This window comes from Protobothrops mucrosquamatus, unplaced genomic scaffold (assembly GCF_001527695.2).
Source record: "Protobothrops mucrosquamatus isolate PMUCROS unplaced genomic scaffold, P.Mucros_1.0 scaffold6, whole genome shotgun sequence".
NCBI lineage: Eukaryota > Metazoa > Chordata > Lepidosauria > Squamata > Viperidae > Protobothrops > Protobothrops mucrosquamatus.
Window position 1 is genome coordinate 2,998,031 of NW_015386393.1, and position 16,046 is coordinate 3,014,076.

Consider the following 16,046-nt stretch of genomic DNA (forward strand, 5'->3'; position numbering starts at 1 on the left):
AGCGGGACTGACCTAGGGTGAATTTTAAATAGGGATAATTTTTAATGATTTTAATAAGAGACACAGCTACAAATATTTGGTTTTTAATTGGCTTTTATTGGGGAAATGTACTATGTTGTTTTAATATGCTGTGAGCCGCCCTGAGTCCCGTGGGGAGAAGGGCGGCATATAAGTCTTAAAAATAAATAAATAAATAAAATAAACAGAAATACTGCAAAGGGAGCAGGATCAGGGCACACTTATATAGAGTGGCTGTATTTTCTTGGCTGTAGAGAGAGAGTTTGTTTCTTTTTTTTACCAAGGCCTGTCTCTTTAAGGACATGCACTATGGTTATATGCATTTCCTTCTTCCAGAAGGGAGGAGGAATGTACACTCCAGGGATTATTTGGAAAAGATTTAAAGGCATGTTGACCTCAGGTCGCTAGTTCGGCTCTCAGCTGTGCTGGTTTCATGAACCTGCTTTTCCACTTCTGCCAACAGAAAGCTTTTGACTTGTTTTCAAAACAGCTTGTAGTTCACGTGGGACTGTCTGGCATGGCCACAACGGTGACATTGGAAAAATGCGGCCACAACGTGGGCTACCGGGGTTTGGACAACTGCCACTTCTGCCCCGGTTCCGAATGCTGTATTGAAGGGGGCCCAGAATGCATCGATTCGATCATCGACATGGACGCCGTGTGCAAGAGAGTCTCTGCGTTAGGACTGGATGTCACCGTCACGATATCAGAGGACGCCGGGAGGTATGATGAGGAAGTGGAGAGGAGAAGGACGAGAGGAAGGATAAGAGTGGGGTGGAGAGAAATAGTTTGAGGTACAGGTAGTCCTTGGCTGAACAACCATTCGTTTAGTGACTGTTTGAAGTTACGACGGCACTGAAAAAAGTGACTTTTGACCGGTTTTTACACTTAACGACTGTTGCAGCATCTCCATGGTCACATGATTGGAATTCGGGCACTTGACAACTGGCATGTATTTATGACGGACGCAGTATCCCGGGGTAACGTCATCACCTTTTGTGACCTTCTGACAAACAAACAATAGGGGAATTCAGATTTACTTAATGACCACACGATTCACTTAACTGTCATGATTTGTTTAACAACTGTGGTGAAAAGGTTGTAAAATGAGGCACAACTCACTTAACAGCTGCCTTGCTTAGCAACATAAATTTTGTGCTCAATTGTGGTTGTAAGTCAAGGACTACCTGTAGTCTTTTTGTATCTTTCCTAGATTTTTTTTTTTTTGAATGATGTGTAAATGTGGTTTATCTTTATATTTCTATTGATGACTGATTTGTCTGAATGCCAAGTTTCCAGGAATTCCCTAGCATTTTTGGAGTTGGCTTGGTCTAAGATGCCAGTTGAAACTGTGGTTGAGTCTGTCCGTGTGTTGTGAAATTAAGGAATCACCTTATAGAGGAGATGGCCAGCATAAAAATTTAATAAATGTAATAAGGAAGTGTTCGTCATTATTATTATTATTATTATTTATTGAATTTATATACCGCCCTATCTCCCTTATGGGACTCAGGGCGGTGAACAGGCGATAATAAAAACCACAATAAATATACACAAATTTCTGTCTAAAATCAAATTAAATAACAGGCCTGCTCTAAAAATACCCCATACAAAACCCCCACTGAAACATAATCAAACTACGCCAGGCCGGCCGCACGGAATAGATGAGCCCTCAGGGCTCGGCGAAAAAGGCGCAGGTCTGCAACTGTACGTAGGTCGGGGGGGGGGTAGGTCATTCCAGAGGGCAGGAGCTGCCACAGAGAAGGCTCTCCCCCTGGGGGTCGCCAGCCGGCATTGTCTGGCCGACGGCACCCTAAGGAGGCCCTCTCTGTGGGAGCAGACTGGTCGAAGGGAGGTGTTTGGTAGGAGGCGGTCTTGCAAATACCTAGGTCATGAATTCTGCCTGCTAGTTGGCATTCATGGATGGACTTGGATTGATTACATTACCTAGCTCGGTAATGAAACAATTTCAAGCAAACAGACGAAATTATAGAGAGTATCAAGAACTCCACAATTCAATTCCTGAGCCATAGATATTCACTTCTGTTGAAAAGAGTAGAAGGAATGAAATGCCGTAATTCATTCGACTGTACCTTTGTAGGCTTTCAAATGCTGCAAGGGCTTATAAAGTTTGCTCCCCCTCCCTGGCTGAATCTCATTGTTCTTCTTGTAGGTATCTATGTGACTTCACATACTACACTTCGCTGTACCAGAGCCACGGCCGATCTGCATTTGTCCACGTGCCTCCCTTGGGGAAACCATACAGTGCAGAACAGCTGGGCCGTGCACTCCAGGCCATCATAGAGGAAATGCTTAATGTCTTAGAACAATCTGAGAGCAACATCAACTGTCACAACGAACATTGAACTTGGGCCAAAGCCCCCGCCTCTTAACTTTCCTCATGGTTGCACTTCCAAAAACTTTTTTCTCCTGTTCTTACAGAATCCCAGCTGGCAGCGTCCGTGTAGAGGATTGAGAACAGAAATGGATTCCTGGCACTCTGAGGAGATACATTTTGGGGGATCCTCCTTTGCTTCTCTCTCAATTCCAGCCAAACTAGCTCTCGCTAGCTTCTCGGTGTCCCCATCGGTGTTCAGGTCCCGCAAAGGCTGTTAAAGTGGATTGATTTGCCAGTTAGGCAATTGCTCCGGTTGTCTAATGTGCTCCAGTTCAATTTTGCAAGGTCTTCGTGTTTTCAGAAGGACAGTTAGATGGTTCCAGTCAACTTGTAGCAAAGCTTTCAGCTGAAAATGTAGGCCCCTCGTAGGAAGTACTGTTCCCTTTACAGGAAGATGTATTTGTACATTTGCCAGGAAGCTTGGAAGCTTTTTTCTTCCCAGCTTGAAACAGATTCCTCCAATTTACACAGTAGAGTTCTGCTCTTCATGAGGAACGCTTGGTGATGGAAAGAGAGGTGGGAACATTTCCTTTAATCAACACCTCATGCCAAATCTGTCGGTGGCTTTAAAAAAAAAAAAGACCAGATCTCTTTGGATTTTGCCTTTTCTGGCTTCTGTAGCCACCCATTGGTCTGAAATGTAGAGTTTCTCTTCTCTCCTGGCCTGCTGGCTTAATGTGCCCTAGGAACTGGTCTCTTCTCCTCTCCCCAAATAGCCCTACCATAGCTATCTTTCCCAGTGCCTCAAAGTGAGATGCTGCTCAATTATCCTTTTGTACCATAGGAAAATAACACGGTACATACCCTTTTCTAAAACTTTTCTGCTCTGCTGGGGAGGGATGAGACTCTGGGTCCAGGTTGGGATTTTGGCATTTCTGCTTGCTAGGAGAAGGGGGTGAGGACTCGCTGCCACTATCTCCTGCCTGGTGAAGGCCTCTTTTGCTTCAGCTCCTGTGTCTGGGCGGAAGTTCCCATGGTTTCTTCAGCAGAGCAGTTCTCCAGGAATTTCCTCTGGGCTCTCCCCTCCGTCATGCTTACCTGACGGTGGTCCTTGCCAGCTCTGTAGAAAACGATGCTGCACTTTTTACCTAGATGGGATTAGGGTATAATATTCATTCAAAAGATTAAAGACTGTGGGGTTTTGTTTTTTTTTCCCTTTTAAAACGAGCAGTGTTCAACTTCACTCTAAACGGGAAGACTTTGGGGATGAAGCAGCAGGAAGCAACTCGTATGGCAGAATGTGGAGACTTGGTCACCCTAAAATCTTGGACAATGGAATTGCCCGATAAAACTGAACTGGCCACAAAAAATAAGCAACTTCTGCTAAAAACAGTCTGGTTTAAAATGAAACCACCTCTTCTTTGCTGTAAAATCATTCTTGTTTGAATCTCTCTTTCTCTTTAAACTAATTGATCCTGCTTTTATAGTAACTCTCAGTGAGAGCTGCCTTGCGCTTGTCGGCTTGCTAAACCCAGTGGTAATCTGGTTGCAGGACAAAGGGGCTGCTGGGGTTTGAATGCGTGGCCGTATTTTGAGACAGTCTTTATGTCAACCTCATCTGTACCCCTTTTTGGGTTGCAGTTTAAATTGCTCTTAAATTTGTTTGCACACCAGCCTCTTACTTGCATTCAAATTCCAAGCCACCCTTGTGTGTGGTAAGTCAGCCAACTTCTTCTGTTTCGTTTAATAATTTATTTTATTTAATATTTTTTTTTTGTCCAAATGTGATGGCTTCTGTGCTTTTCCCCCTGCTCCCTTCTCTAGCAAAGGTGGGGTCATGACATAGGGGTCTACATTTGTTTTTAGTTTTGCAAGCAGCCTTCTTCCTGGTAATATTTTGTAAGATGGCAAACTGTGCAAGGGGCCTTTTGCCCCCTTTTCTTTAGAGGAAAAAAACAAAACAGCAACGATGCAGTTTGAGGAACAGAAGGCCGCTGTTTTTAGTTCTAATAAAGTGTAGCTGTGAAATTTATATAATCTATTAGATGGGTGCAGATATGCACATTGTATAAAGGCTATCTCTCTCTTTGAAATGATAAGAATAGGAGACCTGGATATTTTTTTTCTTTTAAGATGTGAAATGGCTTAACATTTAAATGGAAGGAAAAGTGGGTTGTTAACCATTAAAAACCTCCTTTTAGGGGACCTGACTTCTTTTCAGAGATGGTTACCCTTACTGGAAATTTCTCTCCCTCATTCTTCCTTTTTTTTAAAAATTACATTTTCTAAGTCTGTTTGCTAAGGGAATGGGATTTTTCAGGCTTCACTGCAAAATCCTTTGCAAGGTTGGGAGTGACTTGATTTCAAAGAAAGCTTTTTGGAACGGTGAGAAGATTTGCCCCGTAGCAGCGTCTCATCCTGTGGATTTGACAATACTTCAGTTTGCAGACAGTTACCCAATAGCAGCATTTGCCAACTTTGGTAATTTTAAGATAGCAATAGCGATAGCACTTAAGACTTATAGACTGCTCCACTATGCATTCTCTAAGCGGTTTACAGCATTCTCTAAGCGGTTTACAGTGTCAGCATATGCCCCCAACAATCTGGGTCCTCATTTTATTGACCTCAGAAGAATTGTCAAGGTTGGGAAATGGTGCCCTACAATAACCCAATTTCTGACAATATGAGTTCAAGGAAGAGCGTCAAGCATCGTGCTCTGTCCATACCGACACACGGGTTCTTCCGCTAGTCCTCTGCCATCCTTGTGTGTTTTTTTCCTTCCATGAAACTTTTAAACCCTTAATAATCACACCACGGGTTGGGTGTGTTCAAAAACTTCTGAATCCGTACCTTTTCTGGAGAACATGATGCTCTAAACATGGATTCTGACTTAGAATATGTATCAGATACGTACAGGTAGTCCTTGACTTACGACCACTTGGGACCATGGCTAAACAAGGTGGTTGTCAAGGTGGTTGTTAAGAGAGTCACGCCCACTTTATGACCTTTTTGGCCATCGTTGTTTAGCAAATCACGGCAGTTAAGTGAATTATGCCATCATTAAGCAAATCCAGTTTCCCCCATTCTTTGCTGGTCGGAAGCTGGCTAGGAATGTTGCTTATGATGTTTATAAGACCCTAGGACACTGCAACTGTTGTAAATACATACCTGTTGCCAGGTGCCCAAAATTAACTGACATCATAATCCTGGGAATGTTGCGATGTAAGGACGAATCAAAGCCCCTTTTTCAGTGCTGTTGTAATTTTTGAACAGTCACTAAACGAATAGTTGTAAGTCAAGGACTACTAGTATTTAGTACAAATGGATTAAAAATTATTGCTTATTCATTTTGCATCCCTCTAATTGACAACTTCAGTTAACTGGGATGTAAATTATTACGACAGCAATCTGAAACGTTTTCTTAACCAGCTGTTTTTAAAGCAAAATCCATTGTGTTTAGCACATGTTAGTATTGTGTGCAAACCATTTCAGAGCTTTGCTTGGAAACTTATTTTCAGTGGGAGATTGGTAAATGTGTGAACAAGACTATTCAATAGTATCTTTAAATTGTTTAAAACGGTTGGGAATGTTGAATTCGGTACAGGAAAGAGGTATGCATGTAACCTAAAACTTCTCAAGAGAACTTTTGCCCAGAATTTGGGGAGGGGGAAGGGAAATCAGGCTTTGGAGTGATGTTTTCTGGTGGGAGGTGTGACATGGCTCTGAAACAACAACCCAGAGGACAATTGCTTCTCTTAATGCACAATATAGGGTGCTTATTGTATAAAACATTTTAAGCCTTATTGTGGTATCAGCCCAGCCAAAGCCCCGTAGAATGCAAAGGCTGTGGTTTTAGGGATCTCTCTGATTTTCACATGTTGTCTCAGCATGTAGAGAGAAATTTAAAAGTGGATAACTCTGCTTTCCAGCTTCCGACCCTTATGGCTGAGGTCGGGATCAGAACCCTGGATTATGCCTGCTGCGGCATGCTTTTTCTTTCCGGTTCATCTGCACACCCACTCCTAGGTGTGCAGGAGGGAGGAGATCTCTTTATACTACAAATTGGGGCTGTTGTTCTACTTCACCAGCTCTGATTGGACCTCCATATCACTAGTGTTTTTCTAATGAAAATGTTGCCTGGCTAGCTTCCACAGTGGGGCTGGCATAAAGAGTGGGTGGGAGTGGACGAGGACTGGTGAACAGCAATTTGATCATGGGCACAGTGTCCTCTGATAACTGTCCCATCGGTTGCAATCTTCCACACTGCTAAACCAAAATTTGCCTTGCCGAATACCTAGACTCAGTCTAGCAACAATAGCAATGTAATTATTATTTATTTGATAATTCCTAATCTTTTCCCCACTATCCTGAAAGAATAGGCGCCATTTGAAAACCCAGAAGTCCCCCAGAGTCCTCTAGTTCAGGAGAGGGCACTTATGACAACTTTATGACCTGTGGATTTCAACTTCCAGAATACCCGAGTCAGCATGACTCAGGAATTCTGGGAATTAAAGTCCACAGGTCATAAAGTTGCTATAGTTGCCCACCCCTGCTCTCTTTGGACACTGGCCCTTGTTAAAAGAAACCAGATTTTTTTAAACCAGTACTTAAACGGGAGTTTTAGTTATGGTTTCTTCCCAAAAGTAAAGACCTAACGTTTAGAATGGATTTGTAAACTACATTCTGCTATCAAATACGGAACACTGTTCATTCTTTAGTATCAGTTAGGTTATACTTACCTAAAAGAAACCTATTTAGTCAGAACGACAAAATTATTCACCCACTACAGCTAGTCCTCAACTTATGACCACAATTGGGGCAAGAATTTCCATTGCCTTGCAAGATGGTTAAATGAGTCGTGCCTGATTTTATGACTTTTTTTGCCATGGTTGTTAAGTAAATCATTGCCATTGTTAAGGCACCACATGGTTGTACAGCAAATCCAGCTTTCCCCATTGACTTTGCTGGCCAGAAGGTGGCTGGGGAGGTCGCAAATGGCAGTCACACGACCCCGGAATGCTGCAACCATTGTAAATACATGCTGGTTGCCTAACACCTAAATGTTGATCACATGACCGTGGGGATGCTGCAACCATCATAAGCACGAGAATTGGCTGCAAGTCCCTTTTTTCAGCGCCATTGTAACGTCAAATGGTCACTAAAAAAAGTCGAGGACTACCTTTATATATCTCACACAAACAGTCCATTACTAAAAGAAATGGATACAAAGCAGTTTAGCCCAGCTGATCATCCAGTTAATTGATGTTCTATTAACACGTCAAGGAATTCAGAGGCTCCAGTGAATATCCAATTTTGGACAGACTCAAAAGTACCCTTTGCGTTTTCTCTTTAGGGCAGGAGTGTCCACCTTTGGCAACTTTTAAGACCTGTGGATTTCAACTCCCAGAATTCCCCAGCCAGCCATGCTATCTGGAGAATTCTGGGAGTTGAAGTCCACAAGTCTTAGAGTTGCCAGGGTTGGACACCCCTCCTCTAGAGTAGACGTCGCGCAACGTATCGGAGCTTTTTCACCATTGCCGGCAATGATGAAACCGGCAGTTTGACCCCCCTTCTCTAGAGGCTGGAGACTGACTGTTGCAGCCATCATCTTGGGTTTTTAACCATATGCTGCAGACACCCCTGGATACCTGTGTCTAGACACTCCAGTTCCAGAGGATTCAGCAGAGTTCCCCTAACTCTGGCAATGCATCAGATTACCTCTCAAAACGCCACATGGCTCATGTGCCTGCCCTTCATCTCTGCAGCTCCTTTGAGACTGACCATCTGCTAAAGTTGCCGAATTTTGTCAAGGTCTGGAGTCCTGACCTCTGAATTGCCTGAAATGGTTTTGTTTTCCTTTGAGTTCTCTGACTTTGTTTTCATTCTGTTTTCATCTCCTCAGGAATCTGTTTTCATTAAAGCTCCAGACCTTTGTTTCACCTTCCCCCGCCCCTTCTACGGCTAACTAGAAAATGTAATTTATTCTATAATTTCCCGGTTTTTTGCAAACCAGTTAATTTTAGGGGACGGTTGTTTTTTTCCCACAGAACCACTGTCTTCAGTACTAAGCACCTGCATATTTTTTATGGTTGCATTAAACTCATTTTATTTAATCAATTAAAAATTAAGCGTTCTTTCTGTTTTTCTGTTTCACTTCTTTCTCCCTCTCCCCCAGGTACATTTGCCAGTTCTTAAATGTTTCAGACGTTTTCTTCTGCTCTTTCATACACCGAAGAGGCCACCTAACTGAAGAATATTGTCAAGGAATTGCGCAGCAACTGTCCAAATGAAGTGAGAGGCACTGACGCAAACTTGTAGTTTTATATAAATAAATATATTTAACATTTACATTTACAGCAGACAAAATAGTCAGGAACATCATGAGGTAAATCAAACAGCATGCAGAACACAGAGAAGAAAAAAAGGCGGGGAAAAAAGGAAAGCTCCCGCTCCACACTCAAAACAACCAATCACAGCATAGATCGCCTCATGCTTGAGCCAGCACCCTGCAACCCATCAACTACAACTGTGTGCTCTGGCCCACTATATATTTCACTGTTCTAGCTACTAAATTTAATACCCCAGTAAATGATGTTTCAGGGTGCAGGCAGAAAAGGGCTATTAAAAAGATTCCTTTAAAAAAGATTTATCCAATTTGTTGCTGCCCGACACTTAGTCAACCTAGAATTGCAGTGACTTAATGGAAATATCCATGTAATTTTATTGGCATAAGTGCAGAAACAGTTCATCACTTTCAGAATGTTTTTCCAACTAGTCCACAGCCATGGGATTTTCTCTCTGTGTGTGTGCCCTGTCTGATCACATCTGATTCCGTTTAGTTTTGGAGATCAGTCAAGGTCAGCCAAGTGCTGCTACCTAACAGAATAGAGTTGAAAGGGACCTTGGAGATCTTCTAGTCCAACCCCCTGCTCAAGCAGGAAACCCTATACCATTTCAGACAAATGGCTGTCCAATCTCTTCTTTAAAAACCTCCAGAGTTGGAACACCCACAACTTCTGAGGCAGGTTGTTCCACTGGTTAATTATTCTCATTGACAGGAAATTTCTTGTTAGTTCTAGGTTGCTTCTCTCCTTGATTAGTTTCCATCAATTGCTTCTTGTCCTGCCTTCAGGTGCTTTGGAAAATAAGTTGACTCCCTCTTCTTTGTGGCAGCCCCTTAGATATTGGAATACTGCTATCGTCTTTCTTTTCATTAAACTAGACATACCCAAATCCTGTAACTGTTCTTCATAAGTTTTAGCCTCTGGTACTCTAATCATCTTTATTGCTCTAGTTGTTACCTAGTTGGACATGAGTTTATTCCATTAGAATTTGATGGTTGTGCTGTTAAAGATGTTCAAGTGGTTGAAATGGGGTAGAAAGGAAGATGCTTGTCCCCTTTTTTGTTTTTCTCAGTAAGAGTGGAGTGTGATACTGAAGCTTCTCCATTGATCTCCAGAGGGTAGCAATCTATGGAGAGTTGCTCTTCAGCACAAGTGATCAATGGCACATTTTTAAATTGGCCCCAGGTTTTGTAGGAGAAAATTTCATTGACTTCAGATGGAGGGAAACTACTAAGATTAACTGCTCTGCCTGGGCTCCTGCAGTAGCATCTTGCAGTTTGGACTAAGCCCAGATAAACTATTGGAGAGCCAGTTTGGTGTAATCGTGGAGGCACCAGTCAGAGCTTGCCATTGTGATTCTCCACATTAAAATCAGGTGCATGAGTGCACTTCTGTGCTGCTTTTGATATGGTGATGGTTGCCGTGAGTTACCAGTGTGGACTGGGATGTAAAGTAGCATAGCATCATTACCCATTAGGTGCAGATAAGACAGCTGATGCTGAACCTGGAAAGGCCCATCTATTCCGTGCGGCCGGCCTGGCGTAGTTTGATTATGTTTCAGTGGGGGGTTTTTTACGGGTGTGTTTTTAGAACAGGCCTGTTATTTAATTCGATTTTAAAACAAACTATTTATTTATTATCGTGATTTTTAGTATCGCCTGTTCACCGCCCTGAGTCCCGCAAGGGAGATAGGGCGGCCGGTATATAAATTTAATAAATAAATAAATAAATAAATAAATAAATAAATAAATAAATAAATAAATAAATAAATAAATAAATAAAAGAATGGCTCAGCCTGTTGCTCCATTGCTCCCGTTTGCTAGCAATGGAAGAACTGTGTTAGGAGAGATGGGATGGGGGTGGGGGGTTATTCTAAACCTGCCTCCAGTGCTGGAAGAAGGCATAGATAATGCAGTTTTCTAAGGCCAACCATTCACAAATGAGAAAAGAAGGCAGTCCTGCCCCACTGCCTCTCTCATAACTGGTATGAATCTGCAAGGCTGTCAGAAGTGCAGAAATCCAGAATTGCAACCCATCCCCTGAAGTGAGCTGACTTGCAATCATAGGTCTTGGTTTGGTCCTGCTGAACAGGTTTCTTTTGCCTGTTCCTTATGCGCAGGAAGGGGGGCTGTTTCTTATGCAGGGGGCCTGTTTTCCAGGTTAGGCATTTGAGATCTGGGGTGTTTGAGATGAACTATGGTTAGCTGGAGAGTTGGAAGAGACCACAAAGATCTAGTTCAGCCCTCTGCAGATGTGCATGAGAACCATCCATGAGAAGATAGCAAATGACAAATGGTAAAGGGGACATTCAACTGTCCTGACTTTGGTAAAGGGGACAGCCAACAAGGCCCAAGAGATGTGCTCTGAATGCCTAAATAGCAAGTTCAGGCATCATGTTATGTCTTTTATGCAGGCTTCTATCTCTGCCTAAAGGTGCACTATTGAGAGAATAAATTATTTGTCCATTTGGAAAAATTCCTTCACATCTGCCCATTCTTAAAATCTGGGTTTTCCCCACCAGTGGGTGAAGGACTCATCCAAACATCTCCCTTGCCACATCATGCAACTATTCCACTGCCTGTCCCTCAAAGACGTGACTTCACAAAACAGCCTCCATCTCATCAAAAGCCAGCCAGTATCTCATGCTTTAGGTGTAACCACGGAAAAGTGACATTTTCCCTGCGGTCAGGCAAAACATCCTGGGCAGGTGTTCAACATCTGTGTAAAAAAACAACAAAGCTCAAGAGAACAGGAAAAACCCAACAGAGGAAAATGTGTCTTACACAAATTTACTCTCATCACAGCATTTCTCTTCTGGATGCTGAAAATCATGCAATAGTTTTGTTGATATATTTTTTTTGAAACAAAAGTAGAGCTTAAAAAGTTGTGTCATGATTTTCAGCTCCCTAGTTCCAAACCCTCCTGATTTGGGGTTGGCTGCTGGGAGAAAACTCTCCTTCCATAGGGCTGCCAACTTTTAATCTTTGGCTGAAAAGCTAACAATTGCTGACCTATATCCATCCCTCATTGTGTAGGGTGCATCAACACACATGGTTTCATTGTTCAAGTGCTCTAAAAAGTACAGATCCTTAATGTACAACCAACCACACTTGAGCCTTACATTTCAGTTGCTAAGCGAGGCAGTTGATAAGTGAGTTGTGCCCCATTTTACAACCTTTTTGCTGCAGTTGTTAAGCAAATCATGCAGCTGTTAAGTGAATCATGCAGTTGTTAAGAAAATCTGGCTTCCACCATTGACTTTTGCTTGTCAGAATTTGACTGGAAAGGTTACAAATAGTTATCACATGACTCCGGAACTGTGCAACTGCCATAAATACATGCCAGTTTCCAAGCGCCTGAATTTTGATCATGTGAGCAGGAGAATGCTGCAATATGACATAAGTCACTTTTTTCAGTGCCATAACTTCAAATGGTCACTAAACGAATGGTTGTGAGTCAAGGACTGTTTGTACATATTCTCTTCCCCTTTTGGGAAAGAGGGAAGAAGTATATTCCTCTTGCTGTTTGGATGAGCCCAAAGCTACAGCTGGATAGTCTTAGCATGATGCTTGTGCATTGCACATGATGTGCTTGTAGAAAGGATTTGATTTTTGATTTTGATTTTATTAGATTTATACCCCGCCCTTCTCCTGGCGGACACAGGGCGGCTTACAGCAAGCTAAAAACAGATAAAGACCCTACAAACACTATTTTAAAATATAATTAAAAGAAATATTAATTTTGCCGTTTCATTTAAAATTTTGTTAACACCCAATATAAAATCAAATTAAAATCCAATCTAAAATACCCCTCAGGCCAGCCCCGCTAGCTGGAATAGCCATGACTTGAGGGCGCGGTGGAAGGAGGGGAGATCCGGAATGACCCGGATCTCTGGGGGTAATTCGTTCCATAGGGAGGGGGCTCCAACAGAGAAGGCCCTCCCCCTGGGGGTCGCCAGCCGACACTGGCTGACGGCACCCTGAGGAGACCCTCTCTGTGGGAGCGTACCGGCCGATGAGAGGCAATCTGTGGCAGAAGGCGGTCTCGGAGATAACCAGGTCCGATGCCATGGTGATAATCAACACCTTGAAGCGCACTCGAAAGGCCACCGGTAGCCAGTGCAGTTCGCGCAGCAGCGGCGTTACATGGGAGCGACGAGTAGCTCCCATCACCGCTCGCGCGGCTGCATTCTGGACTAACTGCATTCTGGACTAACTTAATGTTTGATTAACCCCAATCTAGAGTTTAATAGGTGAATAGGTAAGACTACACTTGGAATACTGCATCCAGTTTTGGTCACCACAATACAAAAAAGATGATGCAGCTCTGGAAAGAGTGCAGAAAAGAGCAACAAGGATGATTGGGGGGCTGAAGGCTAAAACCCATGAAGAATGGTTGCAGGAATTGGGTATGTCTAGTCTAGTGAAAAGTAGGGCTAGGGGTGACATTATAGCAGCGTTCCATTATTTGAGGGGCTGCCACAAAAAAGAAGGATCAACCTATTTTCCAAAGCACCAAGAAACAATGGATAGAAACTAATCAAGGAGAGACCCAACCTAGAACTAAGGAGACATTTCCTGATACTTAGAACAATTAATCAGTAGAATGATTTGCCCCTAGAAGTTGTGAGTGCTCCATCACTGGAGGCTTTTAAGAAGGTACTGGACAGCCATTTATTTGGAATGGTATAGGGCAGGGATAGGCAACCTTGGCTCTTTTATGATTCGTGGACTTCAACTCTCAGAATTCCTGAGCCAGCATGGCTCAGCATGGAAACCTCTCTCTTTCCCCTCAGCATGGCTGGCTCAGGAATTCTGGGAGTTGAAGTCCACGAGTCATAAAAGAGCCAAGGTTGCCTACCTCTGGTATAGGGTGTCCTGGTTGAGAAGAGGGTTGGACTAGAAGACCTCCAAGATCCCTTCCAACTCTATTATTCTGTTAATCCATCGGAAAGGAGAATAAAGCTGCAGGCTTTCAGTTGGCTTCTACCCACCATTTCATGCATGCTTCCATTGAAAGGCCATCCTGAACCTGAAGCCATAATTGTATTGATTAAAACAGGGATGGGGTATTTTATTGCTGGGCTCCTGGCACCAATTCCTGTGATGTTTAGCCATGCTGACTGTGGCTAGTGCAGTTCAACAAAAGCTGGAGATTGCACATTTACCATTTTACCTTAAAGGGACCCGGGGGAAAAGTTAGTGCGTGTTCTGTTTTGAACTAAACTTCCCACAATCCCCTGCCTTTAGTTCTGAAGAGCAGAGGCTGGTGTCCACTGTCCAGCATCTCTGAATTACGCCAAGTTGTTGAGATTGCATGTTACAGCAAGTTCATATGTTGCACTTAAAACCCACCAGGTGGCGCTATTGCACATGGAATGCAAGCTTCTCAGTTTGAGAGGATCTGATTACATATTTTTCTGCCTGATTCATGAGAATGAGTCTCTCGGGTTTAAAAGAGAAATTCTCCAGTCCACATTGCCTTAAAATTGTGTTACATCAAAGAAAGATGTATACATCTGCCTGTCTAAATCCTTTGGGGAAGAAGGGAGATGCATTTGCAGTGGCAAGCAGAACCTACAGGATCTTGGCTGATCTCAAAACCTGTATGAGGTAAAATCAAGTTAGTACTTGAAACCATCAGGATAAATAGGGTCACAGGCTAGAAGTCTGGGAAGTCAGAAAATCATTCCAGAAGAGCCATATCTGAAGAAGAAAATTTTGCCTTATAGACATTTGAAGACTGTATTCTCTAATAAATATTGGAAATATTTTTTTCTTATTTTGGCATATCTATAGAACTTGCAACATCAGTTAACAATGGTTGAGGCCACTAGAAGAGAAAGAAGCAGAACTTTGCATCTCTCTTGACATCTAAAGTGGTAGAGGAGGAGGAGGAGAAAGAGAAAGAAAGAGATGGGGAAGAAAAGAAGAAAGAAGGAGGAGGAGAAGGAGAAGAAGAAGACTTGCATTTAGTTTTTAGCCCAAGTGATAAAGATATAGATATAGATCCCTCTCCCTCTCCCTCTGATACACACACACACACACACACACACTCACACACACATTTGTTGAGATGGGCAGCTATAGAAAGCAAATAAATAAATAAATATGCCAGATGGGCTACCAACTAAAATGCAAATTCTCATCATGCTGTTTTCCAGAGGCCCAGAGATATTTTTTAAAACACAGGCTTTAGAACCTGCATTAACAGCCGAGCTTCATTTCTTCCAACATAACATTTTAAAATCACCCTTTTAAAAAAAAAAAAAAAAAAAAGCCAGTTGCTCTGTTGCCTTATGGACAGAGGTAAGAAGCAAATTCCAACTGTCTAAGAGACGCTTGCATACTTTTGAGTTAGCATGAATCCTTCACCTAAGAAAAAGGGTTCAGAAAGGAGAAAGAGGATAACACGTGTCTCAAGTATGCTCCAGACCTGATGGCCATACATGTTGCAGGCTAGGGTGAAGGCAGACTGAATGAACCGGTCATCAGTTGGTGTTTTCAGATTATAGGGCCCAACATCATGGGGAAAAGAAGCAGCAGCTACAGGTAGTCCATGCTATTCATATAATAATAATAATAATAATAATAATAATAATAATAATAATAATAATAATAATAATAATAATAATAATAATAATAATAATAATAATAATAATAATAATAATAATGTTGGAAGGGACCTTGGCGGTCATCTAGTCCAACCCCCTGCTCAGGCAGGAAACCCTATACCATTTCAGACAAATGGCTGTCCAGTCTCTTCTTAAAAACTTCCAGTGTTGGAGCATTCACAGCTTCTGGAGGCAGGTTGTTCCACTGGTTAATTGTTCTAACTCTCAGGAAGTTTCTCCTTAGTTCCAGGTTGCTTCTCTCCTTGATTAGTTTCCATCCGTTGCTTCTTGTCCTGCCCTCAGGTGCCTTGAAGAATAGCTTGACTCCCTCTTCTTTGTGGCAGCCCCTGAGACGTTGGAACACTGCTATCATGTCCCCCCTCGTCCTTTTCTTCTTTAAACTAGACATACCCAATTCCAGCAACCGTTCCTTATATGCTTTAGCCTCCAGTCCCCTAATCATCTTTATTGCTTTGTTGGGACCATCCATTTAAGGATGGTCCCAAGTTACAATAGTGCTGAAAACAGTGACTTACAATCGGTCCCTGCACGTAAGATCATTGCAGCTTCCCTGTGGTGCAGTGATCAAAATTCAGGCACTTGGCAACAGGCATGTACATACAATGGTTGCAGTGTGCTGGGGGCACCTGGTCACCATTTGCGACCTTCCCAGCCAGTTTCTGACAAGCAAAGTCGATGGGGGAAGCCAGATTTGCCTAATGACTACATGATT

General features: G+C 42.6%; 1 protein-coding gene across 1 annotated transcript in view; it reads left to right on the forward strand.

Moving 5' to 3' along the window:
* PGPEP1 (pyroglutamyl-peptidase I) overlaps window positions 1-2,989 on the forward strand; it is a 33,367-nt gene extending 30,378 nt beyond the window's left edge. The window contains exons 4-5 of the mRNA XM_015809993.1: window positions 509-741; window positions 2,192-2,989. Of these exons, the coding sequence (XP_015665479.1) occupies window positions 509-741; window positions 2,192-2,384 (426 nt within the window). The 3' untranslated portion in view covers window positions 2,385-2,989. The remainder of the gene's footprint in view (window positions 1-508; window positions 742-2,191) is intronic.
* The last annotated feature ends 13,057 nt before the right edge of the window (window positions 2,990-16,046 follow it).